This window comes from Micrasema longulum, unplaced genomic scaffold (genome assembly GCF_059751315.1).
Source record: "Micrasema longulum isolate JH-2025_06_02 unplaced genomic scaffold, ASM5975131v1 h1tg001067l, whole genome shotgun sequence".
NCBI lineage: Eukaryota > Metazoa > Arthropoda > Insecta > Trichoptera > Brachycentridae > Micrasema > Micrasema longulum.
Window position 1 is genome coordinate 380,829 of NW_028278255.1, and position 26,234 is coordinate 407,062.

Sequence of the window (26,234 nt, forward strand, 5' to 3'; positions counted from 1 at the left end):
CCTTCGCTTGACTAAAATAAATAAGAATTTATTTCGCAATTCTTTTTTCTTTTACCTCATTTCCCAGACAAAAGGAACTATCCCTGAAAAAACTTCTGGAGAATAATTTCTGCCAACAATATGACAATGAATTAAAATATATAAATATATATATATACATATACAGGATGTTATTTAAACCCTGTCACATCCGAAACCACGATGATCAGTATGAGCAAGAAGGCATATTGGCACATTAAAATACATTTTTAGAACAAATAAAATTTACAAAATTAAAAAAAACAAATGGTTGCTTACTTCTACAGGGGAGAAACAAGAAGGGGGAGTCTAATATACCGCCAACCGCGCGGTGGCGCCCCCCTTGCTTTTCCCCTGCAGAAGTATGCTACAATTTGTTTTTTTTTAATATTTTCTTTTAAAAAAATTTTTTTGTTTCTAAATATTTTTTTAAATATGCTAATATGTCTTCTTGCCCATACTGATCATCGTGGTTTCGGATGTGACGGCTTAAAGAACACCCTGTATATATATATGTATCTGGATTGAAGGTGAGAAAACCCTGAACTCAATTGGTAAAATGTATAACTATTTTAGTGTCAAAATGTAATTAATCCTCGGGGAATTTCCTTAGTGTATACATCTATACTCTAAGGTAATTTCAGATATATTTTTTTATAAATTTCAATGATTTCTAGTAAAAATTCTGACGTGTTTGAACACATACATACTCTGTTTTCTTTTAAATATACAAGTGCTGATTTGTTCCCGGGCATGTTAATTTGTCGCCATTCAAATAAGACACTTTTATAAAAAAGGTGAAAAATTCTGATGTTATCGTTTTTCTTCTTACCATTTAAATACTGTGTGCCAATTTCCATCTCAACGGATTAAATTAAAAGTTTTTTTTCACAGACAGAATACCTTTAAAAGTAAATAAATATTTGATCGCCGTTTTTTAAAAATCGCGTGATTAAAAAAATAAAATTACAATAATGGATTAACATTAATTGAAAACAGCACTTTTAAGGTATTTATTTTTCGACCGGCAGATTTTAAACTAAACCTCTTGTCTTAATTATTGACTCACTAGTAAAGAAAAAGCAGTACAATCACAAGAATTTTGTGCTATTTTTCCTTAAATTCTAAATCAAATTATATTTTCAATAGTCTCGGGTTCGATTTCCAACACGGTAGACATATAGTCCCTGGTTGACAATTTTTGTATATTTATATAGTCCCTGGACGACTGGGACCTGAAGCGTAATGCTGATCATATTGCCTTATATGCAACGAAAATGATCGAGATACGCTGTGTTTTGTACACCAGTGAAATGCCGTATTAATACCTACTAGATCCGCCTTATGTATCATTACAGGACGAAATAATTTATAAGCAGGTACTTTTTTCTTATTAAAGAAAAACCTTCGACCTTGTCTATAACGGATATTTTCTCAAATCTCTATGGTTACTCGGACGGACGGTTTTTGTCTTTGATTATTTGAAAGTTTTTGACAGATTTTATCGATAATAATTTACTTGCGTTCTAAAAATTTGTTGCAAATGTTTACATATTTTCATATTTTGTGATTTTAATATTTAAACCAGTTTTTTTGTTCGTTACGAATACTAGCATACGGTGTATTGTCTGAGGTAATTGTATTTGTACAATCTGCGAAAGATTTTTCCCAATCGGCATTTGGCAAACATATTTATCGTAAAAAGGACAGTATTTTCTGGAACAATAGTTATTTTGTCTACGCAGTCAACAAAGTACAGTCAAAAATTTAAATTTTAAGCTCCCACGAAGATCTATTCAATAACAAAAAACGAAAAAGTGCTTTTTTCGATGAAATAACATTCGGGCTTTACATGGTAAATGTTAAACGGTGTAAAGTGATCACCAAACGATAACAGGCCGTGTTCCATATTCCCTTCTCACAACGGTTCGAAATCTGTATTGAAATATTTTTCAATCCCTATATTAATTTAATTTTAAGGAATCAGGATGGACGATAAACGGAAACCAAAGACATTAGAACCCCCCAATGTGCGCAGATCAGTAGAAATAGTTAACTCAAAGCGGGAGCAATTACTTAATGATACTTTGGAACAAACTCCACGTCCTAAGGCATCTTCCACTTTAGAGCGACGCGGTCCCGATAGGTAATTACTATTTATTTATAAATTACTACACATTTATTACGGAAATCTATATAACACTACTGCATATGGAGTGTCCTCCAACCAGGTTAGTCTCCATCTAACATGGCTCAGCATGTTCTAAGATGGAGATTTTTGTGTTTCAAATTATTTTTAGAGTATTTATTTATCTATTTATTTATTAACAGACATTGTCCATTTATACAATTTATAGGATTTAAATATTACAGTAAAAGAATAGTTATAAACATTTTAAAAAAAGGAAAGGAAGCATTGACAAGCATGAGGGACATCAAGACAAGATCTGGACTATTTATTTAGTGCTTGTTTAAATCACTGTGAACTTAAACCAAAAAAGTCCAGATCTTGTCTTGAGTTAACAATACGACGGGTCATTGGAGAATTAAGGCCATAGTTTGTTCTATGCTGATCGATAAACAGTACTTCATTGTTTCTCAACCTTCTAGTCGGAATATTAAATTTTATTAATATAATTATATAACATAAAAGTATAAGTCATTTTTTGCCAAACTTTTTTGGCAAGTTCAACCTTAATTGTTTTTTAAAATTATTTTCTTTATGTATGTTTTGATGTTAAATAACGTTTTTTTTAATAAAAAAAAGTGTCCAGGCAGATAAAAAGTACAGTTTTATATGTGACATAGAATCAGAAACCTGGACGCGTGTTTCTGACTTACTGGCACATTTTTTCATCATTCCTTTTCCGCACCTAATGGTGGTGTTGTAATTGGTAGACTAATCGTAGCGTATCTTGATCATAGTTGTTACATTAAGGTAAGGTGATCAGTCTTACGCTTCAGGTACCAGTCTAAGGGCTATGAAATTTTCAAGTGTAAAAACACCCTTTTAAATAATATTTCAAATCAACCATGTCGGGAATCGAACCCGAGACTTCTTGCATGGTAGGCAAATGCGTTGACCACTACACCACGAGGCCGACCTAATGGCTTCTCAGGTAAAAATCCTGAAAAAGGATATCGAGTGGCAATAAGTCTCCCCCGTTGTGTAGTGGTTGGCACATTTCTTTTCCATTCTTGAGGTCCTGGATTTGATTTCCAGCTGGGTGGACGTGAAATACGTTTTGGTTTTAAGGGTGGTTCTACACTGCAATATTTCATAAGTTCTGGACGGGCACCTTAAACATAATACCGATCACCTTACCCTTCATGTAACAATAACGTCTAGATACTCTGCAGTCGGAGTGCCAATTATTGCCTTATTCACCACTGAGTGTGGATAGGGAAATATTTTAAAAATTTATTTGTTTATTATCCAACTTTTTTTTTGGTGTGGTATTTTGTTTGGGTTTTTTTTTCTGTAATTTTGCTTTATTATGTATTTCTTTTTGTTAATATGTTGTAACTTTATATTAAATTTAATTTAAAAAAAAAAAAAATGTTAACAATATCTAGTTCGCGTCAAACAAATAATAAATAAAAGTTCATCGGCGTGTTACTAATGAAAATAAAAAAAACAGGAAATTATCATATCGTGGGGTAATCACTACAACTAGGTATCTTCAAAATCAGCTTTTTTAAGTTACTCGCTTAAAACACATATTTGTATCTTCCTCCATGAATGCTACAAATAGACATCTTGTGATTTAATTTAAATCATTTTATTATGATTTGACTGCATGAATTGTCTATTTGTAGTGTTCAGGGAGAAGGATTAAAAAATGTGTTTTTAGAGGGTAACTAATAAATGGCGATTTTGAAGTTACCTTATTGCAGAAATTATCCTGCGACATCATAATGATATTTAATATTATTTTGAATTGCTTGAATCTTTTTGTCTCGTTATTATTATTGTGGAAAAATTATACATGATGTAATAAATGAATTTTTCAGCTTACTGGACCCTCATCACATGTACAGTGATGAAAACAAAAATTTTGTTCAAAGCTTAACAGCGGCTAGTATGGAGTCGTCATTGGGTATTATAGACGTGGATAAATGGCAAGGTTGGTTTAACAGTTTAACAAAACAAATGGTTAATATTTCAATTTTTAAATAAGCTTTAAATAAAAATAATTTTAAAAAGGATGCCATACATCTGACACCAGAGATATAAAACAAGGTAAGACTACCCATGAGAATTAAGCAGTCTTCAAACTCACTGTACAAGAGTTAGAAATTGTACCATGACTTACCCGAGGAAATAAGATAAATAGATAACTTAAAATATTTTTATTAATAACAAATATTTATATTTAATATTACAGTTTTGTATTATAAACTCGTAAGATCTGGTTGCTGTTAAATAAATAAAATGTTATTATTTAAATTTACCTACTGAACTCTGATCAAAATGTAGCAACTTTACCGTGGGTAGCAGTACCTTTTTCTACAGCAATTTAGTACTAACCGTCCCCGCCTGTGTGCATGTGATCTTATTCTCCGCGCGATCGCTGACAAGTCAATTTAGTGATCGCAATAGTTAAATTTGGATCCTTGCACCGGCCAATTGTTTATTAGATTAAGTTATACAAACCCAATGTGTCATCGCATGCATTCAAGTTCAACGACTTTGTTCAATTCAGCATCCCATAGAGCCTGACGCGAGAAAATTCTAACAATAAGTTGGTGAACCCCATTATAAGGTGAGTGTTTGTTTTTTTTTGTATTGGAGTTCAGGGCATTGTTAATAATGCAATTTCAAACATTATTTACCTGGGAACCGGCGACCTGTCAATCATGCGTATCGATCTTCCGGTAGGTCAATATCCTTGTGAAATAAAACTATAAATATGTATCATAATTTTAAGGCATTAAAAGTAGTGTTTTATATTCAGAATATTACTGTTTAATTACCAAACTATGGGCATACTGAAAATATTGTGTAACTGGTATAAAAAGAGGCGTAAAAGTTTAAAAGTGTTTTCAGCCGTTGCCTAGTAGGTAGAATAATTCAGTCAGATAGATCTAACCTACATCAATGAAGGTTTCAGCTCTTAAACATTGCAAAAGTCGACAGATAAAAGAGTTGAAGAGATGTGGATGTTCAAACATAGGCAGAATGGTGAATGTTACACAGTGCGTAAAGTGTATATTTAAACCAGTCCCGTAAATTCTTAGAATTCCATATTCCCTTCTCTTGCTTGATATATTTTTTATGTACATTTTTGTATTTTTTCTTAAAAACGAGTATTTCAAAATGGTGGCTTTGCAGGTATTTTTCAAACAGTGAAAATCTAGTTTTCGTGTTTTTAAAGTACCTAAGTTGAAAAATTATGATCGTAAATATTTGTCTAAAAGAAGGACTTTTCTGTGTAAATGGCAACATTAAATTTTGAAAAAAAAACGGAATGAGGTGATCCATTTGAATACCGGAGAAGTTTTTATGCATATATTTTTTTTTATCTAGGTTTAGAAGATGATGCCAGTCAAATACGGAGTAGAACAGCAAATGAATTGAAATCGGTAAGAAAAGACTTTTTAATAATAGGTTATTAACTTGAATTGAATATTTATGAATAATTTCATAAACGGTACTTTTTACGTTTTGTAGTTAACATTTTTGAAATGCATAGAATTTGTAAATTGCGCCAAGAAACAATTTATAAAAAAAATTAAAGTTCATTTAGCAAAAATAAGAAACAAAAATAATTATCTTTTAACACATAATGTTGGTTTGATATGACTAATTCTGATTTTCATTATGAAGTACAAACATAAGTATGTACATGCTATAATATCAAATAAAAAAAATAGATAACAAGTAACACTTTTATTTTGATTTTATAGCTATCTTTCAACCCCCGAGAGATAACAGGAAGATCAACTTATCTAACTCCATTGAAAGAGGACTCGAAAGAAAACTCGAACCGTTCTTTTTCCAAGGACTCTCTCGAAGTTTCCAGAAAATCCTTGTGTGTTCAGGACATACTGAGGGATGCGCAGATCCAAAGCCAGTCTGTCGATCAAATGTTAAAATCAAGCCACGACCCCGCTGTGGCTAATATAAGGATGTCCTTGGAATCCTTCAAGCAAAGCCTGGCCAGTGACAGGGATTTGGGTAGTTGCAAAGAGTCCTGGGGCTATCAAGCTCAAGACTTCCAAAACCAAATGGAAAACGTTTCGGGGATGAGAGATTCTATGTTCACACCGGCTGCTAAGGTATGTGATGATATCTATTATTGATTTTAATCGAGCTGTGGTTCCACAAAAGTATGAAGTTACGACACCTCTCACAACTTGATTTCCATTTCTTAATGTTACCAATTATACCTTTCCTGGATTTGCATTCTTGTCTGATTTCACCATTCACAACCCTACAAAAAAAAACCTTCTCATACTCAGATTTCCCCCCCTGTCGTCAAAGGCATTTCAATTGCATTCACTCTGTCTTCATCATTTCTCTGCCAGCTATTATTATTATAGATAATTCATAAAGGGCCATTTTCGTAATATAATACCTAAAGGGGTCTTTACAAAGTGACTATAAATATCGACATTAATTCGACTCAAAATGTATAAATTATGTAAAACTTTTCAGTAAAACATATTTTTTTGTCATCACATGCTACAGATTCAAACAAATGATTTAGAGAACAGGTGGGTTTGAATTTTTTTCCAAAATATCACTTCTCTCTTACAGTTATGCACCTCTGCTGGGAGAGCATTCCATGCCATAGGGCCTGCAACTGCAAACAAGCATTCACCAAATTAAGTGCGCTGGTTTCATATAGATATAATTACTTTTTTTATTATTATTGAAATAAAAGACGAGTGATGCTTTAATCCACAAATTTGGAATATCCAGTGACATTGTTCTTTTAGATATTCCGGAGTAGAGTTTTGCAGTGACTTATACATAAGCCAACAGAGTTTGCACTCCACCCTCTGTGGAAAATTTAGCCTGTGTAATAAACCAGTGGAGTGGTATGGCAAAAAAATAAAAAAATAAGTCTCACTGCGGCGTTTAATGCAGACTGTAGGCGAATTTTTTTTTTTTTTTCATTTGTTAGACCTGCGTTCTATGTTTTACTTCCATACGTAAATGTCGGGTGAATATTTTTCATAATTATATTATTCATTTTTTATTTTACATTGTTGTACAATTTAGTATATCTGCTCAACATCTCTTGGGTAAATGAATACTGGCCCTGTTTTAAGTAAAATTTCCAGTCTTTGCGATAAATAATATTGACCCCTTTGTTTAAGATCAAATCAGTAAGTATTTAGTGTTGTTTGTGTTTGTGGTCGTTGGGTCTCTATCAATGTGTGTAACTGTTCAATAGATATTCTTGGCGAATAACCAACATTCTAAACGCTTTGAAGAGCGAGTCACTTACATTATTATGTGAATATTTTCTTTTCAGATGGATATGTCGAGGGAAGAACTATCTTGGATGAAGGAAAATGGTGACTTGCCCATTCATCCACAATCTACAACATTCAACACAGATTCATCCAAGAAATATTTAAATGAGACAACTAGTGATTTTCAATGTTCCAAGTGAGTTTACCTAAACAGACATCATTATTCAATTTTGTTGGAATACATTATACTGTCTAATTTGTAATCCGTGTATTAGTATTTTTGACTCAATGGCTACATCGTGATTTATTTCAATCATATTATGATGGTTTGAATGCATAACTATTCTATTTGTAGCATTCATAAAAATAGGCAAAAAAAAATGTTTTTAGTGGGTAGCTCACAAATGCCGATTTTGAAGTTACCCGGTTGTGATAATTACTCCGCAATATTACAGTGTAGATATATTATTTTTATTTTTGTATTTTAATAAAACCAGTACTATTAAATCTGATTTTCTCATTTTAGATTGGATATGACTAATGGCAACATAAGCAAAATTTCCCTGGGAAATTATTTTAAAAAAAGAAGCGGAAATATTCACCAAATGTTGCCAGCGCTCAGCCCGAAGAAAACCGGACCTCACCCGCCATTGTGTCAGCCAGGTAGGGTAAAGATAATATTTACATTTAATCTAACTGAAATATTTAGCTCTCCCAGACAGAAAGAAACAAATAAAATGTAATGTTGGAATTTTCAAACCAAATAAAAAATATTTTAAAATTAACAAATAATGTAAACATGGAACCTGAGATAGAAAAAAGATACAGCTTCAGAAAGGAAAAAAACAGAGTCTCAAAACTCTCTTTACAATGGTTTAAAATTATACAATTTGTTGCCTGAGAAAATGAAAGAAATTGACAGCCTAAAAATATTTTAAATCAATGAAAAAATCTTGTTCTTGATGTTACATAAATGTATGTGATGCAAATTAAGTGTTTATATTCATTCTTAATATTATCTCGAATTAACTTAATAAAGCATAAAAAATAATCAAATATTTGCAATAAAATCCTTATTTAATGATTATATTTTTTGCATCTTTATCTGCTTTCTTTTCTTAGAAAATTACCAAATACATATTCCATTTAATTTATTTATAGAATTATTGTTGTTGAACGATTAAGAAACATTTAAAAATACATGTTCCATCAGTAGCTTGACAATATTATGACATTATTTTATTTTTGTAGATGAATTGACTCCACCGTCAAGACTGCAAAATACATCGAAAGCATCTAACAAAATAAGAAATACATACAGAAAATCTGTGGCTACCAAGGAGCTGCCTTTCCTGACTCTCAGTGATGATTCAGACATATCAGACTACCGACTGCAAGATCACGATACTAACGCCGATAGTGTCATGCTCTCGAATATCAATAATCTGTATAATTTACCCGGGAGAGACTCCAATGTGTGCAAGGATCTGACTAACACTATTACAATTGATGATACATTGAACAGTAGTCCGTTTAGCCTGACGCAGATAAGAAAATTAGTGGGTAAGTCAACCCTGTGTGTAAACTTTAAACTATCATAGGGCCAATTTAATAGGTCACATTCGACATTTGTCAGTTTTAGCTTCATAGTGAGGTAGCCTGCTTAAAAACATCAATTAAAGTGAATGAATCGATTCGGAATTCAAACATAATATATGTGAATTGAATTCAGTTACTATGAAAAAGTACGTAATAGGTACTGTAATTTTATTTTAAAAATCATAAGTCAAATCCCTGTCCCATTATTATTTTCTATCGTAAATTTAAGGAACAAAATAAGATAAGTACATAATTTAACAAAATTATCAACATTTGATTTTTCTGGGTAACATCCCTAGTATTTAAAAAGAAAAAGGGTTCATTGATGAAACATTGTAACGACGTTTAGAACAGAAAAAGTTTATTATGTTTAGAATGGTTGTTTAGTGAAAGTAAATCGTAAAATTACCTTCTTTTGTCATTATTACAATAAATATGTAATAATAAAATTGAAAAACGTTAAGCAATTGTGCAGTTCTAAATTCTAAAAAATAAATAATATTTTATTACTGCCCTTACAAGGTTATATTGTTAAATTTTGATGAAGTGTCAAATGTGACCTATTCAATTGGCTCTACTGTAATAATGACAATTATTAAAGTCCCACAAATGCTTTGGTTTTGGCCAACTTCAGCCAAAAAGTACTTTCGGCCGCACATTCTGCTCCGGCTAAAACCAGACAAGAATCCCAAGAGCCAAACAATGGGCTTGGCTTCGTCCAAAATATTTTTTTGTTAGACATATGTATGTATAATAGACATATGCTTAAATAAGACAATGTCCCAAACATTTATAGGAAAATTTATGTTATTGCTAATAATTCTTGTATATATATGTATATTATATATCGAGGCTATACTGACATAATTCATTAAGTCAACAGCCTTTGTATATTTTTTAATATAAGTGCAAGATGTTGATTTAAAATTTTATGCTATGCCTATAACAAAGATTACTCTTTCAAAGCTTCAAAAAAAAAATTTTTTAATGTGGGAGAAATAATGCCTTGAACTCTTTAACTTCACAAACATTAACAGATGGAAGAATTGAAGGAATATAGATGTTCAAATATAGGCAGAATGGTGAATGTTACACAGTGTGTAAAGTGGCCACTTAAACCAGCCAATGACAGGTCATAAGCCCTGTAGATGCCTAGACTTCTATATTACCTTCTCTTAAATGTTCTTCATCTCTGTTGCAATATGTTAATATAAACAGCTCCCCAGGGAGTTGAATCCAGTCCTTGTCTACAAAAATTTGGACAAACTCAATATTGTTGAATAAAAAAAGCTTTAAATTAGATTATCTCAAAAATTGTTTTAATGACTTAATGCATTCTGTCAGTAAAGCCTCGATAAATATATATACATAACATTATGTATAGATTTTTTCTGTGATGCCGTATTATACAAAATATCAGAAGTGTATTTAAGATTTTTTAAAACATGTATAATAATCATGATACAGTTTCAACCTTTTTCAATGCGATTTTGCCATTGTTCTATTAATATTTAGAGATATATTATAGTCTCGACATCCATCTTAGACCAATTTTCACTTAGGTATGAATTAATTTCACATTTGTTCATTATTTTATAATAAATGGTTCGGTAGTATGTAGTAGCTAGGATAAGATAGATTATTTTAATACACGGTTTCTGCATTTGGTTATTGATCAATCAATTCATTCCGCTGCAATCTGTATTTTTTTTAGGTAAACTTGAAACAGAGAGGCCCTCAGTGCTATTGGACAATATGCTCGCTTTGAATAAAAAGAAAATAAATCAGAAAAATCCAAAAGCAAACACGCAAGAAAAAACAGTAAATCCAAATGTCAACCATACTCTCGGTGATCAAAGTTCTTTCGGATTTGTCTCTAATATTTTCCACAGCACTAAACACGCAGAAGGAATTTTGGATAAGGATTTTGAAAATACCCCGGTGAATAAAAATGAGAGAGGAATGTCCATGTTTTCACCAGTAAACACTTTGAAAAATTCAAAAATTAGTAAAATCGCCCCAGGATTAGACAACAAATCGTCAAACGCTGGTTCTTCACAGACTCTATCTTCTTTTAATACAGATGAAAATAATTCCGTGTCTGTCTCGACACTAAAAAACTATGGCAAATCTAATTCTGGGAGTAGCGGTTTTACAGAGAGTTCTGTGAAAAGTGTCAATACTGTTGTGTTCATTAAACCGCAGTCCAACTTGGTTCCAATCAACGAAACTAAAACCGAAACTCTCAATAGGTCGGGTAACATTTCAATTTCCAAAGACACCCTTCAAAGAAATTCATCCCCTTCGGTTGAAAAACATTCCATCAGTGCCCTCACACCTTCAGATACGAGTAAAGAACTTTACCATCTGGTATCTCCCGCTTCCAACGATGAACTCTATAATAAACATATAACTCCGAAAAGTAACGGGCGACCAAAACGTCTAATCGAACAGTATCAACATTTGAATGCCGATAATGATACTCAAGGTTGGATTTCACCGACGCAAACAAAAATTAATGATCTTAGTAAGCATTATATTTACATATTTGTATTTTTTTAAATGTGATTTTTACAGTTGCAAACATTTTTACAGTTGCTTGTTTTTTGTAAAGGCAAGGAGTGTGTAGCTGGCCAAACACCATTTAAGATGGACGTTAATAACTCCAATAATATGGATTACGGGCTACTAAATCAATTAGATCTTGGAAATTATACCCTAAATGTACCATCTACTGGTAAGTCACTGATAACTACATAACTTCACCGCATATCGTTTTTGGTCCGATCTATCTTCGATGTTTACATATCCTGATATGATGATGACAACTATAAAAAATTACGTTAAAAAATATGCATGATTTTTTTAAATGTATTAATACATTTACACTTTTAGGTGATTGGATTCGAGCTGAGTCAGAAGAAGATGATGTTATTGTAGGCAAGTATACATAGTATTTTTTAAATTGTATGGTATTTTTCTTATTTGGCATTTTTTTGGGGGTAATTAATATCTATATATATTTAAAAAAATACGTATTTATAAAGTGTTTCTTTGTAGGGATATCTCATGATTTGAAGATAAAACTCTCCTCTCTCAGTTCCCGCTGGATTTCTGTAGAATTCGGAATCGATTCTGTGCTTCTCAATGACTATCATTATACTGGTGATATTTCCAATATCATCCTATTACAAGCTCCCGTTGCTAAAATATTGCTCAATGCCGAGTCCCAGAATGTGTGTACGTTAAAGATGACGGCTTTGATACCAAACAAGGATTATACTGTAAAATTGAACATTAAATTGATTGATGTAGTGACAAAATCAGAATCTAGTATCGAGCACAATGTAACCATTCACTCCAAATCCCCTCAATTGACTGTAAAGACAGCAAGAGCGAGTGAATATTCTATCGGCAAGGAAAATAACCCTTCTCTAGATTTTCCTATTATCCCGGAAGGTGCCGATATTTGTCTGCCAATAATATTATGCAACGATTCTCCAATTGATTTGCCCTTATCACTAGAAATCAAAAGTACAAATAAGCGTGTTTTTTCAATAGCTAACATAACGATAGTATCAAAAATTGACATAGACGAGATTCTGTCATCTTCGGTTCAATTGATGCACAAGAAGACTATTGGGCGGCAAATTCAAGAGAAATGTAAAGATTTCTCTAGAACTAATAAGGAAGTTTTTACAATGCCACACGACAAGGCCACTTGCTTTAAGATACTGATATATTACAAAGCTCCTAAACTGAGTGATAAAAATGGTGATTATATATTTAATTCAATCTAATATGTATTTTTACATATTTATTGTCTGTACTTATTGTCTTGTGCTCATACAATTTTTCCCCCAGAAAATGGAGATCAGTGTGAATTCTTCGATGGCGGTCTAAATATATCTATGTTGTCCAACTCACAGAATGACCCAGTCATCCCTCTTGAGACTGTTTCTTTATTTGGGGGAGTTGGAATCTCTAAATTAATGCTCCGAAACAAACAAAAGTCTGAAATTCTTATGATTAATCAAGGTAATTTAAGCTAAATGAGATTATTACAGTATTGAATATATTAATTTCATTTGCCATGTATTCATCAACAATAAATCTACGTACATAATTCTAATATATGTATGTAAAATATTCAGGCATGAGAGGTGAAAAATTTGCTGTAACAAGTAACCATCTTTCATTAATGGATCAATATAAAGATCTATCTTACATTAAAAACTATGTTGTACAGTGAAGATACTTGACAATAAAATATTCACGCTTTAAAAAGTTTGAAATGATTTTAATTATTAAAAACTTACAAATTTCAAACATATTTATAAGTAAGAAAGTTGATTATTCATAAACTGTCAGTTTTTACTATTAATGATCTTGTTTTGTAAATAATTTATTACTGCGTAAAAAATGTCTGCCTTAAAACAGGTTTCATCTAGTTAGTACATTGAAATAACAACATTACAAGAAATGCATTAAAATATGAAAAAAAGTAGTACATTGTTAACTTTTTTCTTGTACCAAATAAACATCAGTGCTAGAATTACCATCATTCGGTCAATTTTTTAGGATTCACGGAAGATGTAGAAATGTACAATGCCGGCAATATTCCCATGGAGTACAAACTGTTTATGGCCACATATTACGATGGTAACGAGCAGTCAGTTAGTTTACTGCCGTGCGAGAATGCCATGTTCACCATAGACAGGCCGACCATCGGTCTCGCTCCTGGGGAGAAGACGACCATTAGAGTCGGCTATCCAGTCGGTGAACTACCCAGCTCAGACATGAGAAGGTAAGGGAGGAACACTGCTTATTTACTACAAAATATAATGAAACTTGATCTAGCAAACAATTATAATGAATTTCAGTAAACAAACCTTAATACACCGAACAACTACTTAAGAGCTAGGCAACACATACCATTTGTCCTTCCTGAATGCAGGACCAATTAACCATTGATGATGGCTTTGGGGAGGATGATTGGTCTGTTGGACAGCCTTCCAAGAGAGGTGGATCTTTTCCATGCTAAAATTATCAGTTTTAGGCTCTTCCCCTCTAACTATGAATCGTAATTTGGTGATTAGTTGTCTTTATTTTTTATTGTTTTTATGGACTCACATTTGTATGTCTGTGCCTTTAAATTTTCTACATAATATGTATCCACATAAATGCATAATAATAAATATACACATTGTAATTGGCAGGTATGCTGTAATGTACATGCAAATTAAAAATAAATATTAATTTCTTCTGCACCTTAAATATTAAAGCACATTCTCTTCTTATTGATGCTAGAAAACACTTTTATTACACAGTTCAGAATAGCACCACTGGTGGGATTTGTCCTCTTTCACAAGTGCTCTTTATTGTCTTCTGTCTGGCCATTTTTCTCTAGTTTCTGTTCCTTCTTCCTTCGAAATTTTTCCAACTTTTCCTTTATTTTCTTCTGGGCTGCTTCTTTTGAGTAACCTACTTAGTTAGAACTTTTGAGATACACTGTATTTGATGAACCGCTGCAATGCCCCATTCCCCTGGAGTGCAGATAGGGAAATGATAATGATAATTGAGAAATCTCATACTTGGTTAGAACTTTTCATGCCTTATTATCGGCTTTCTTTCCAAGTTTTCTACCTATCACAGTCTATGCAACTTCAGCATTTAATATTGCTGATTAAATTTGGATGAAGAATCGAGTTGTGGTCTCATTGATAGTATCCCGTATTAATGGATCTGAGGTCCGAGATTGAACCCCATTCTACCGCAACTTGATTCCTGTTTTCTAATAGTTCATTATTTACAACTCATTGAAATCACCCCCAAAATTAAAATATTAGAATAAATCATAAGAACGCAAATATTTCTCTACAATTTGATTTTTTGTGATTGTTGAAGAAATCTTTTTTTAATTTTTTAAGAGGAATCAAATATGATTTAGTTTTTAATGTATTATTATTGAATAATCTCAACTCGTCAAAAAACTAACTCGTTTTAAACATTTTTTTAAATTTGTAGTTTTGATTAAAAGTCGCATCTCAACAATTCTGTCCTCAGGTCACTGGTTTTCGATAGTCTTTATACTACGGAAGTGATGCATGTGGTTGGAGCTCCCAGCTCTAGAAGCACATCACAACAGTCCACCTATAGTGTGGATAGTGCTGTATCACATTCACAGGTACCTTTGTATACTATTTTGATCTTAAATTTGTATGATTGCCAATTTAATCTGTGTCTTCTAAATGATTTCTTTTGATGCCTACCGCACCAGTTAACGGGAGACACGATCTCTTAACAGATAGATTTAGGGTGACTAACTCTAAATATACCATTTTACAGTACATGGTATCGACAGTAAAAATAATTAATGACTGATATGCCATAAAGTGAATTTTGCAGGAGAGTGACAGTTAAAGATTTTTAAAAATGAAAAATGATCATGACTTTTTTATTTTTATTGAATTAACTTTTTGAAATTTGGGTAAGACAGGTGTTATGTAAAACTATTAAGGTTATGTAGGATGAAGACCCACCAGTTATACAACAATCATCTGTGAAAGGAAGGCGGATATTATTCATCAATTCATAAATTCTAAAGAAATCATCATTTTACGCACAAGCTCTCCTAAGAGCTGCATAAGAGTATGTGTCTATGCAAAATAAATCTTATCTTACTTTTTATAGATGTCTTTGTAATTTGGAACATCACAAAATAATCAAGTAATTCTACATTTCCCCATCTTTAAAGTGGGTCGGTGTAGAGGGTATTTCTACCAATAAATAAATTAAAGAAATTTCATTACAGCAATAATGCTGTACATTTAATCTTCAATTTCTTCTTAATCATTAAATGAATTATTATCTTTTATTCACAGGAGTTTTCTGTTAAATCTACAAAGAGAGAACTATCCTGGGGTTCTTTAAAAATCCAAGATTCGAATATTCAAGATATAGCATTTAAAAACCCATCGACTAATCAAAAGTTGAGAGTGTTGGCCACTGTTACAGGAGAAGGTTTTAAGGTATAGTATTAATTTGTACATTATATTGATTACTCTGAGTTCATTTTTTCGGATTGATCACAACTTAATTATGAAAATCTTATTTCAATTGAATGCCCTCCTCACGGTCTAGAGGTTAGTGCATATAATATTTGATGCACAAACTCTGGTTTTCCATGTTAAATAATTTTATTACATATTTATTTTTTCTGCCTTGTAGTCGTTTAAATAATTCGGGCATTTGCCTACCATGTAAGAGGTTCCGTTCAATTAGATTTATACAAAATGAACTGTATGTATATAGTTGAATTATTTCTAGATTATTTATTTTGTACAGATGATTGGAGAGGGCAGTCAAACCACTTCGCAGGCATTCACTCTGCAGCCCCAGGAGTGTCGAAGTCTCAGAGTGGAGTTCCGTCCCACCAGGTCCGGGGGCCACACGGGGGCCCTGAAGGTCACACACCGCACCAAGGAGAGAGAAAGCGCCAGGCTTCTGCACAAGGTTCTTTTCAAAATTCTTCGGTTAAGATAATCGTATTTACGAACACTAGTTTGTAGGGGGAAAATTCACTTGACAGTAAGCCAGTTAATTATTCATTAAGACAGACACGAGGATGAAAGTGGGCTGAATGCTGTCAAAAAGCGACCGAAGCGACGAGGCAAATGTAGAGTAAAACTATCTACGATAGGTGCCAAAATGTCGAGAGCAATGCAGTATGCAAGGCTGAGACTAACATTATCGACAAACTCAAGAAAGGGTTGCTGCTAGGCATGTAGAGTGGATGGACAGTGAAAGAATGAGTGATGAGATTTACAATTCAAATGTCGATGGATGCATAAATTGAGGAAGACTGAGCTTTCTCGGTTTTTTATCTCTTTATATGGCATAGCAAAGTCCAACAAATACATATTTGATAATAGACATTGGACATGTCAAAAGTCGGGAACAATCGATGTGCGTGCATGAGAAGATTTATTTATTTAAGAAGTATGAATGTAGAGGAATCGAGTTGCAAACGCACAGCGGTGAGGAGTTGTATCCTCTCTGCTTACCCCTATGGGGAAACAGCATCATGGTTTTTTTAATATTTTGTATCGGAAGATTCCTTGACAAATTTGTAGTTTTATTGTATTATAAACACTTTTAGGGCGGATAGCCACTATTTGAACATTCACACATATTGTAAATGGCTCAAATTAGTTCATTAGAGTTTTTGTATACATTTAGGTATGTACGATTAATAATAAAGGTTTTTTTTAACTCTTGATGCAGATAGTCAGGAAAATTCTGAATTATTTATTTGATTACAGGTTTTATTGCACGGTGTCGGAGACCGCTCAGCTCTGGTCTTCCGAGACGGGGTGTTCAAGCACGGGGGCGCTCGGGGACTCCCTCTCGGGTCTCTCAACGAATCGGGTGCCACTAAAGACATCCACTTCAGTATCTGGAACAGGGGAGCAGCTCCGGGCTTTATTATGATCAACCTAGATCTCAAATGTAAGTCATTTTGTTTCTGAATGTGTCTAAATATTTGTTGATTCCACTCCCTGTGCAATCTAGTAAAATCAGCAAAACCCATTGAGTGTGAAAATAAATACCCATTGTGTAAAGAAATAAAACATACAGCAAATATAAATACAGTAAAACCCCCTTTTTACATTTTTCAAGGGAGCAAGAAAAAAGTGTAAAACTGAGGAAAACGCTAAAGTGAGGAAATGAACAATGTATGGAAAAAATAGGATGACATAAAAATAAAATTAAATTGCTACACTATAGTTTAGTTCATTTACTTGAAATTGTCAATATTTTTTTTACCTATTTTCAATGATTTCACTAAAAATATTTTTATATTTTTTCAAACAATATTATGTAATCTGTTTTTTATTTGATTTAAAAACAGCATGTTTAAATTATTTTATGTGTAAATAAAAAAAAAACAAAAATAGAATTTTGAATTTGCATAAAATAATATAAAATCATTTTTCCACTAAATGTTGGGAAATTTTATTTATACGGTATCACTTTTTTCTATCGCAACACTAAAAACAACTGTCACATAGATCGCGGAAAATTTGTTTCCACTTTTATGACCACTTTTTAATTTATCTTTTTTATAACTTTAAATGTTTCTATTGTTATGTTTTAAACACCGTAATTTAATTTAATGATATTAAAACTTTATTGTTTCTAAACGTTTGTCAACTGTGTATCATGATTTGTACAAGTCAATATTACATTTTTGTTCAAATGTAAACTATCATCCCTAAAGGAAGGCACTTAAACAAAAAGGTCAATTACACTGCACCTGCTTTAAATTTAGGTTAAGACAATAATTTATCCTTTATTAGTTGTTCAGCTGTTTTTATTCTTCATTCCCGTAGCACACGCAGTGGCGCGCGGGCCGCGGCATCATTATTACGACATCAAATGAATTCCGGAAATTTTTAAGTGTAAAACCTGGGTGATGAAAAATGTAAAAAACATTAATTGGGGGGAATATTTGTATGAGAATGTATAAAAAACTTGGTCCTGAAAATTTCGGTGTAAAAAGCGGGAAAACGTAAAAATGAGGTTTTACTGTATCTCAAAACAGTGGCAAATGTAGATATAACAAAAGGGATCCTAAATACTTATTCCTTGGCCTGTATTGAATGGGAAGTTAATAGAGTTGTCTTCAACTGTCTATAACGTAAAATATATTTTTTCTAATGAAAATGTGTATATTTTTATGATTTATCGAATTTAAAATGTCTTTTTTAAAAAAAATAAAATATTATCATTATATTAGTTACACAAAATTATAACTTATACAAAGTTGCTTTGACTATCTAACTAGGGTTATTTACCTCGTTCTAAGACAGTCGAAAAATATATAAAAAACAGTAATCAATTATAAAGGTAGTGGACTAAGTGAAAAACAAAATAATAAATGGAGTAAAAAACATAGTAATGAATGTAGTGAAAACATAGTAAAAAACATAATAAAATAAAAAAGTCTTCAATTGCATGTTACTGAAGAAGGTATTAAAAAAATAAATTTTACTTTGTAGATTATTGAAGATAACTGTAAACTTCGCATTGTATTCCGGGCCCTGAAACCTAGGTAAACGTAAAGTAACTATAATAACCCAATTCAAGCTATTAAATATTGGAGTGACAGGCAATGCATCATATTACAATGTACAAAATTCCAGGGAAGTATCGCACCCTGGCCGGTGAGGTGGAGGTGGTTCCCAATAGGGCCGTGATCATGGCGGGGGGCATCCTGCGGTGTGTGGTGAGGGTCCCCCGCAGGGTTCTGCAGCTGGCTCGGGGGCGGCCTGGGGACACGGAGACTCTGGCCGCCCTCACCATCCTGCATGGAGATGACACTACGCGCCAGAGGATAAAGAGGTACAAAAACCAACCTTTAGGCTTACTTTTTTTTTATTTATTAGGAAGGGGATTGAAGAGATGGGTTTCAGGATCCCGGCAGATAAGCTTAAAATCTCCTACTTCCCGGATCGATCCTGGCCAGTTAACTGGAGGGCTGAGAGCTGTTTCTGGGACACTTCACTTTCTTTCTTTCTCTATGGAGATAAAGTTGATGCGGATGAGGTTGTCTCCTCGGCGATCAAATCTTAACTAATCTTACTAAACGGACGAGGTAGGCAAAGGTGGGGGATTTTAGTGTGTTGTGAACGTAGGTAATTTTAAATTTAAATAAATAAAAGTTATATTGGCGCAACCAGAGTGATTTCAGAACTAACCAACGTGCATTTAGGTAAGGTGATATATCCATCTGTTGACTTTTGTGAAGTAAAAGAGCTTAAACCTTTATCATGTGGGTGAGATTCATCCGGCTGAACCATTTAGAGTTGAGGAAATGTGGATGTTCAAACATGAGCAGAATGGTGAATGTTACCCAGTGTGTAAAGTGGCCACTTAAACCAGCCACTGACAGGTCATAAGCCTTGTAAATGCCTACACATCCATATTCCCTTCTCAAAAATGCTTTCCCTCTCTGTTGCAACAAAATTTAAATATGAATAACTAACTCTCTAGATAGGAAATCCAGTCAGGCTGCAAGCATTTGGACATACTCAAAACATTGTTGAAAATGAAAATTTCCTTGAATTCTGATATAATAGTTAAACCTCAGAGTAATAATGCGTAACCTAGAGAGAAGCCCTATCACTATGTTTCATAGAACACAAGCGATGTTGGTTTTTTGGTTAGCAACCAATTGGTGGCCATTTTGTTTTATTTGACAACATAAACATAACGGTTCGATCGGATGCTTTTGTAGCTGTGCTTGGCTTTGTTTATAAATAACTTGGATATTTACGTTATAATAAATAAAAATCGACTATGGTGAATTGCAGTATGTTTGGTTGCAGCAGTAGGATCGTCAAAGGTGTTAAAGGAGTCAGTTTTCACAGGTTATTGATTCCGAATATTTTCCCAAGATTTACATTGATTTTTGGCATTTATTATCCTGACACGTGTATTGTGTAGCTTAAAAACTTTCCTTATATCAACATAATTACTTCGGGTACTATTTTTTCTCAATTTAGGGGATAAATTTGTGAATTAAAGTATGTTTACTGTTGATAATGACAGTTGATTATGAGCAATATGTCAGGGCCGCACTAGGCATTCATGTAAAGTTTGAGTTTTTATCGAGTAGAGGTCGATTAAAATTTTACTCGAAAATAGCAATGTAAAAATTGAAATCGCATCTAAAATGACGTGTCCAAATTTCAGGCCGCTACGACTTGCCATTTCGGAGATGTGGCAAACAAACAAACAAACTCAACACAGGACTTTAGCTCAATGGAGTTGGGATTTATGTCTTAATAAATATAACATAAATATATTGTGAATAAAATGAATAAATTAACAAAAAAATAAACACAAACATGTATTTTCAGTTTTATAAAATAAATATATGCAAACCTAACCTAACCGAAAAATAGATTGGAATAACCCTGCAATGATAAATACACAGGTACATGTTTAAAAGTAATGACAATGCAAATTAATATCCATTTGGCAATTCTCGACCTGAGTACGGCCCATTGTTTTGCTGCATTCTGTAGCTAACTTAATACCCAATAGTCATAGAATGGTTTTTCTACATTTGGGCTCCTCTCTAGGTTATGCATTATTACTCTGAGAATTAAACTGATTATAAAAAGAATCTGGTGGTAACATACGAAAGAAAATATTTTGAGAATTGCGGACAAAGAACATCAATCGCAAGCGTGATGTGATAGATTAATTGTTCACTTCATATTTGTACAAGTTCTCAGACAAATCCAGCAGTGACAAAATTTAATAAATTAATGAACCCCTTTATCCCAGCCTATTTTGCAAAGTATGGGCAAAAATTACACACATTTTTTAAACAGCTTGATTTCCATTCATAAGAGTGCAATTTTTTTTCTCATTTTAGGATCTGTTCAGAGCACTTCAAGGATAGGCCAACAATGGAGGCGTGGAATGAAGAGAGCCAGGGGAAACTAAATAGTTTGTGCGCCTATTTCCCTGAAGAAGATCCAACTGTTGGCAATATTAATACATTTAAAGAATCCAGAGTAAGTAAATTATTATTTATAAAAATTCTTCAGTTTAAACCTTACGGTACTGTGCTTATAAAATGAATGATGAAGAAAAGCGATTTGCTTTGAATGTTGTTAAATTAAAATTGATGGTTTTTGAAGGGGATGAAAATATAACTAAATGTGAGATCAGTGTGAACGGAGATATTCTGAATCAGGTAGAAGAATTTGTGTATCTGGGAAGTATGTTCACTAGGGTTGGAAAGACCGAGAAAGATATTGAAAGGAGGGTGAGTGCCGGGAACAGGGTGAACGGTGCACTAAAATCTACTTTGGTAAACAAATGTTTATCGCAGGAGGCTAAACTAGCAGTTCGCAGTGGAGTTCTAGTGCCAACTCTAATGTATGGGAGCAAAGTATGGAATTGGAAAAATGATGATGAAAGTAGGTTAAATGCTGTCGAAATGCGATCCCTCGGGCGAATGTGTGGTAAAACGATGTATGATAGGTGCACAAATGTCGAGATCCGTGAACTGTGTAAGGCTGAGACATGCATTATCAACAGAATCAAGAAAGGGGTGCTGCGTTGGTTTGGACATGTAGAGCGAATGGACAGTGAAAGAATGGCTAAAAGGATCTACATTGCGAATGTTGATGGATGCAGAAAACGAGGAAGACCGAGAAGGCATGGCACGATCAAGTCCATCAAATACTTAAAGATGGACATGTCAAGAGTAGGAATAGTCGGCGTGCGTGCACGAGAAGATGTATGAATGTAGAGAAGGCGAGGTCTGTATGCAAAGATAGAGTGATATGGCATTTTATCCTTTCTGCCTACCCCTACTGGGAAACGGCGTGATGGTTTGTTGTTGTTGTTGTACTTATTTACTTTCGATGAGGAAGTTTAAAAAAAAAATTGAATTCCTTTGCGGTTATCTAATAACTACATGGAGTAGGATTTGTCAAATCTGGTAGTGACCAAATAGTTTATATTATTTAATATGAGAGGGTACAAGTACGGCGGCCTCCGTGGTGTAGTGGTCAAGACGCTTGACTCACGCACGGAAGGTTCCGGGTTCGATTCCCGGTGAGAACACAAAAATTAAAATGTGATTTTTCTCAAGCCTGGGTGCTCTGTGATGTGATTCACCACTGTAATTAGGCCTCCTGGCCTGTTGTGGTGAAAAAAAAAAAATGTAAAAGATATAAAGGATGAATGTAAATTTTGATGTGTTTTAAACTAATGACATCTGATGGCAGTTCACATGATCTACATTTCCATTTAGTAAAATTTGACATAAAGGCTCTACTTTCCAAGATAATTGAACAAGACGAAAAAAATGCTTACGGGAGATATAGGGTGGATGTCAGTTAAGTACTGGAAATAAAGCTGAGTCAGATGGCCAACTGTGAAACTGGCGTCGCAAGGTCGATTCCCGCCAGTTGCGAGAAAAATTGAACAAAGATCTTTTCTCGATTGGTCTGGGTGTTGTGGTATATTATTCATAAATTCCTTCCATATCCTTTCATTTTTACCTGCTGACAATATACATTTAAAAAAATAATAATTTAACATTAATGAAAACCATTTTAGATTATATAAAACAGTACAGGCTATTTACATTAAACAGGTTGCTTTATTTTAATGTCTAAGAGGTTTGAAAACTTAAAAACGTTCTATCTCAAAACTTCTTTTTTTGATATTGATCCTTTATACCCTGTACCCTTCATATGGTTTTTACAAAATATTGAATTCTTTGATTTTTTATTAGGGAGTCCTGAAGATGCTATTGGATGATCTACAGCAGAAGGAAGTAATGGTGACTTATGATGTAGATCTGGACTACACCATGGCGAGACTTTCTAATGATTTGGATGAAACATTACAATTCCACACTATGTGCGCTGATAATACCACGGCAACTATGGCTTCCGATGTACTTTAAAACACTCAAAGTGATAATTCATTAAATGGTATATTGATTTTAAAAACATGTATGTAGTTTTAACCTTTCCAGACCTGAATTAATTCTTAAACACTGACGTACGTCTGAGAGACGTCGGTGCGATTGTTTTGCGTCGTATCTTTTCATTACTACCCTGCTTTTTTCTTTTAAACAGGTTTCTTAAATCTGAAGAACTTAGTTATATCAATAAATAATACAAATATATATTTTTTTTAAAACAAAATAATCGGGTTACATTAACACATACGTCCAAAAAGACGTAGGTCAGAGTATGAGTAAGGAAATTAACGTCAGTGGATGAGAGTTAATTCCTTAAAAAATATTTTGCATTCTGTACTAAAGGAATTCTTTTCAAATTTTTGAATTGTTTTTTTTTTATCTTTGAGTAATTATTATTTAAGGTTTTTTTAAAAATCTCAATCTTATAAGAACATGACAAATACACAATAAGTTTTTCTCCGTTATTATGCTGTGGTCATTGATACTTTTTACCGACGTTTCGGATCGCATTACAGCGTCAATTGATCTTGAACATCAACCCTGATGATGGACGCTGTTTACGATCAGAAACATCAGTAAATAGTGTGAACGGCACACGGCATAATAACCCAGAAAAACTTATTGTGCATCTGAACGCCCATGAAAATCTAAGAAGTTAAGGAACACAACAAAGTTCATTTTTCTCAAAACTCGTGTTATCATCTTCTTCTTCGCAGTCTCAATTCTGTTTGCAGCAAAATCCTGCATCTCGTCCCCCATTGGTCTCTATTCTCTGCAGCCCTCTTCAGCTCGACATATGAAGCGCAGTTTAAATCTTCGCACACATGCTCCAAATATTCCCAGGGGCGCCCTCTATAATTTGTCCCCTCAGCCATTTCCTCTATGATGTCGTGCAGGAGACCCTCATGGCGCATAATGTGGCCGATCCATCGGGCTCGCTTCTCTAAAATGGTTTTGATCACGTGCCTCCTTCTTCGATTCTGCTGAGAACATCGTCATTAGTGATGTGGTCTCTCCAGAAAATTCCTAATATTTTTCTGTAGCACCACATCTCGAAGGCCTCTAGTCTTTTTTTATTTCTTTCGGTAAGGCACCATGTCTCACAACCGTACATCGATATGCTCCATACATATGTCTTGGCAAGTTGCTTGCGGAGTTTTAGATTGATATTATTTGACTCAAAAATCTTTGATTTTTTGTTAAACGCAAGCCTCGCTTGGTGTATGCGGCAGTTGACTTCTCTTTTTGTTCTCCCATCCCAGGTGATCCTGCTTCCAAGGTAGACAAACTCTTTTGCGTTTTTCAGAGTTGTTCCTGACATTACTATATTCATTCGCTGCTCATTACGGGCCAGTCATTACTTTGGTTTTGCTCCTGTTTATTTTCATATTATATTTTTTATTTAATACATTTTCCATAGATGTCAGAGCCTCAGTGAGTTCTTCTTCACATTTAGAAATCAGAGCGATGTCATCGGCAAACTGCATGTTTACTCAAATTAATTTAATTTTAGAGAAACATTTTAAAAGTTACATTCCTAATTATTTACGCCAGTAAGAAGTCGGCTGTCCAAAAATGAATTTTTCTGTGAAACCAGTTATAAAAAAATTTACTCACTGCTTTTTAAAATCTGTAGGTACGTGAGTAAATAAGTTTTAAAATTCACATTAATGTGAATGAAAGGTCTGAAAGGGTTAAAAATTACTTAATTTTATAGTATTATTAAATATATCAAATAAGATAATTTTAAAACTAGAATACCTAACATTATTTTGAGTACGTCCAAACGGGACATTTGAACGACATTATCTTCAAAACATCTAATATTATTTAACATGATATAAAAATATCCGTTTTATGTCAAATAAAATTTGTTTTATGTTTTAAGTTCAAAGTTCATTAATTCTATTACTCTTATTAAATGACCCTCTACTTATTTACTCTGTTGTGTCAATCAATGTGTCCGCATGCAGAATAAAATTTTAGAGAAATTAACACTTTACTATTTTTTACCTTACATTTGTGTTATGATTTTTTTTTTCCCATCAAGCAACATTACCTGGCGACTTCACAAATACGCGCGGCGAAAGTAAGCCAGAGTGGGGGAATTATTGGACACAGTCCGATGGATTCAAATATGATTCTACGCTCCTTCTGGACTATTCTTAACTCTATGATAATTAGTTATATTTTTTAGTACATGAAAACTAACGGTTGCCAGTTAGTGTTGTTTCTATGGTAACGAGTTACACAGAAGTAACAAATTATATGAACAAATATGAATGCACGTCTCTTTCTTAAATGAATGATTGCATATGTATTGTGATTTGCCATCTTCTTTTTCCAAATTGTTGTGGGCAACGCAATATTTGCTGCATCATAGATGCAGCCAGTGTAAGAATAACTTTTTCAATTTTCTGTATACTCGAGAGTCTGTTATTACAGGATTATTATCTCGTGATGCTGAACTCCAGATGTTTTTCGACATTTTGAAGGTCTCCCTGGTGGACGCTGTTGCTCCCATCTGACCACACCTCGGAGCTTACGGATCGTGGCGTTCCTTACACGACCATGTAAAGTCTTCCCACCAATAGAGCGCTCAGTTCTTATTTCTGATGTCCGTAGCATACTTTTGGCCGTCACACTTCCTTCTCCACACCTAATG

At 33.4% G+C, this 26,234-nt stretch overlaps 1 protein-coding gene across 2 annotated transcripts; it reads left to right on the forward strand.

The window, feature by feature from the left end:
- The first annotated feature begins 1,493 nt into the window (after positions 1-1,493).
- On the forward strand, positions 1,494-26,190 carry spd-2 (centrosome assembly protein spindle defective 2). 2 transcript variants are annotated; one of them, XM_088233162.1, is made up of 22 exons: positions 1,494-1,651; positions 1,999-2,164; positions 4,033-4,145; positions 5,549-5,604; positions 5,929-6,300; positions 7,506-7,642; positions 7,973-8,109; positions 8,698-9,009; positions 10,760-11,572; positions 11,660-11,782; positions 11,941-11,985; positions 12,106-12,819; positions 12,910-13,083; positions 13,627-13,852; positions 15,112-15,232; positions 15,930-16,076; positions 16,393-16,560; positions 17,370-17,556; positions 19,254-19,452; positions 21,497-21,638; positions 23,375-23,576; positions 26,065-26,190. In XM_088233162.1, exons 2-21 carry the CDS (start codon positions 2,007-2,009, stop codon positions 23,546-23,548), a joined length of 4,518 nt encoding a protein of 1,505 aa, XP_088089288.1. In that variant the 5' UTR covers positions 1,494-1,651; positions 1,999-2,006; the 3' UTR covers positions 23,549-23,576; positions 26,065-26,190. The 2 variants fall into 2 exon arrangements, with proteins under 2 accessions (XP_088089288.1, XP_088089287.1); XM_088233161.1 differs by having other exon boundaries at positions 26,015-26,130.
- Positions 26,191-26,234: the final 44 nt, after the last annotated feature.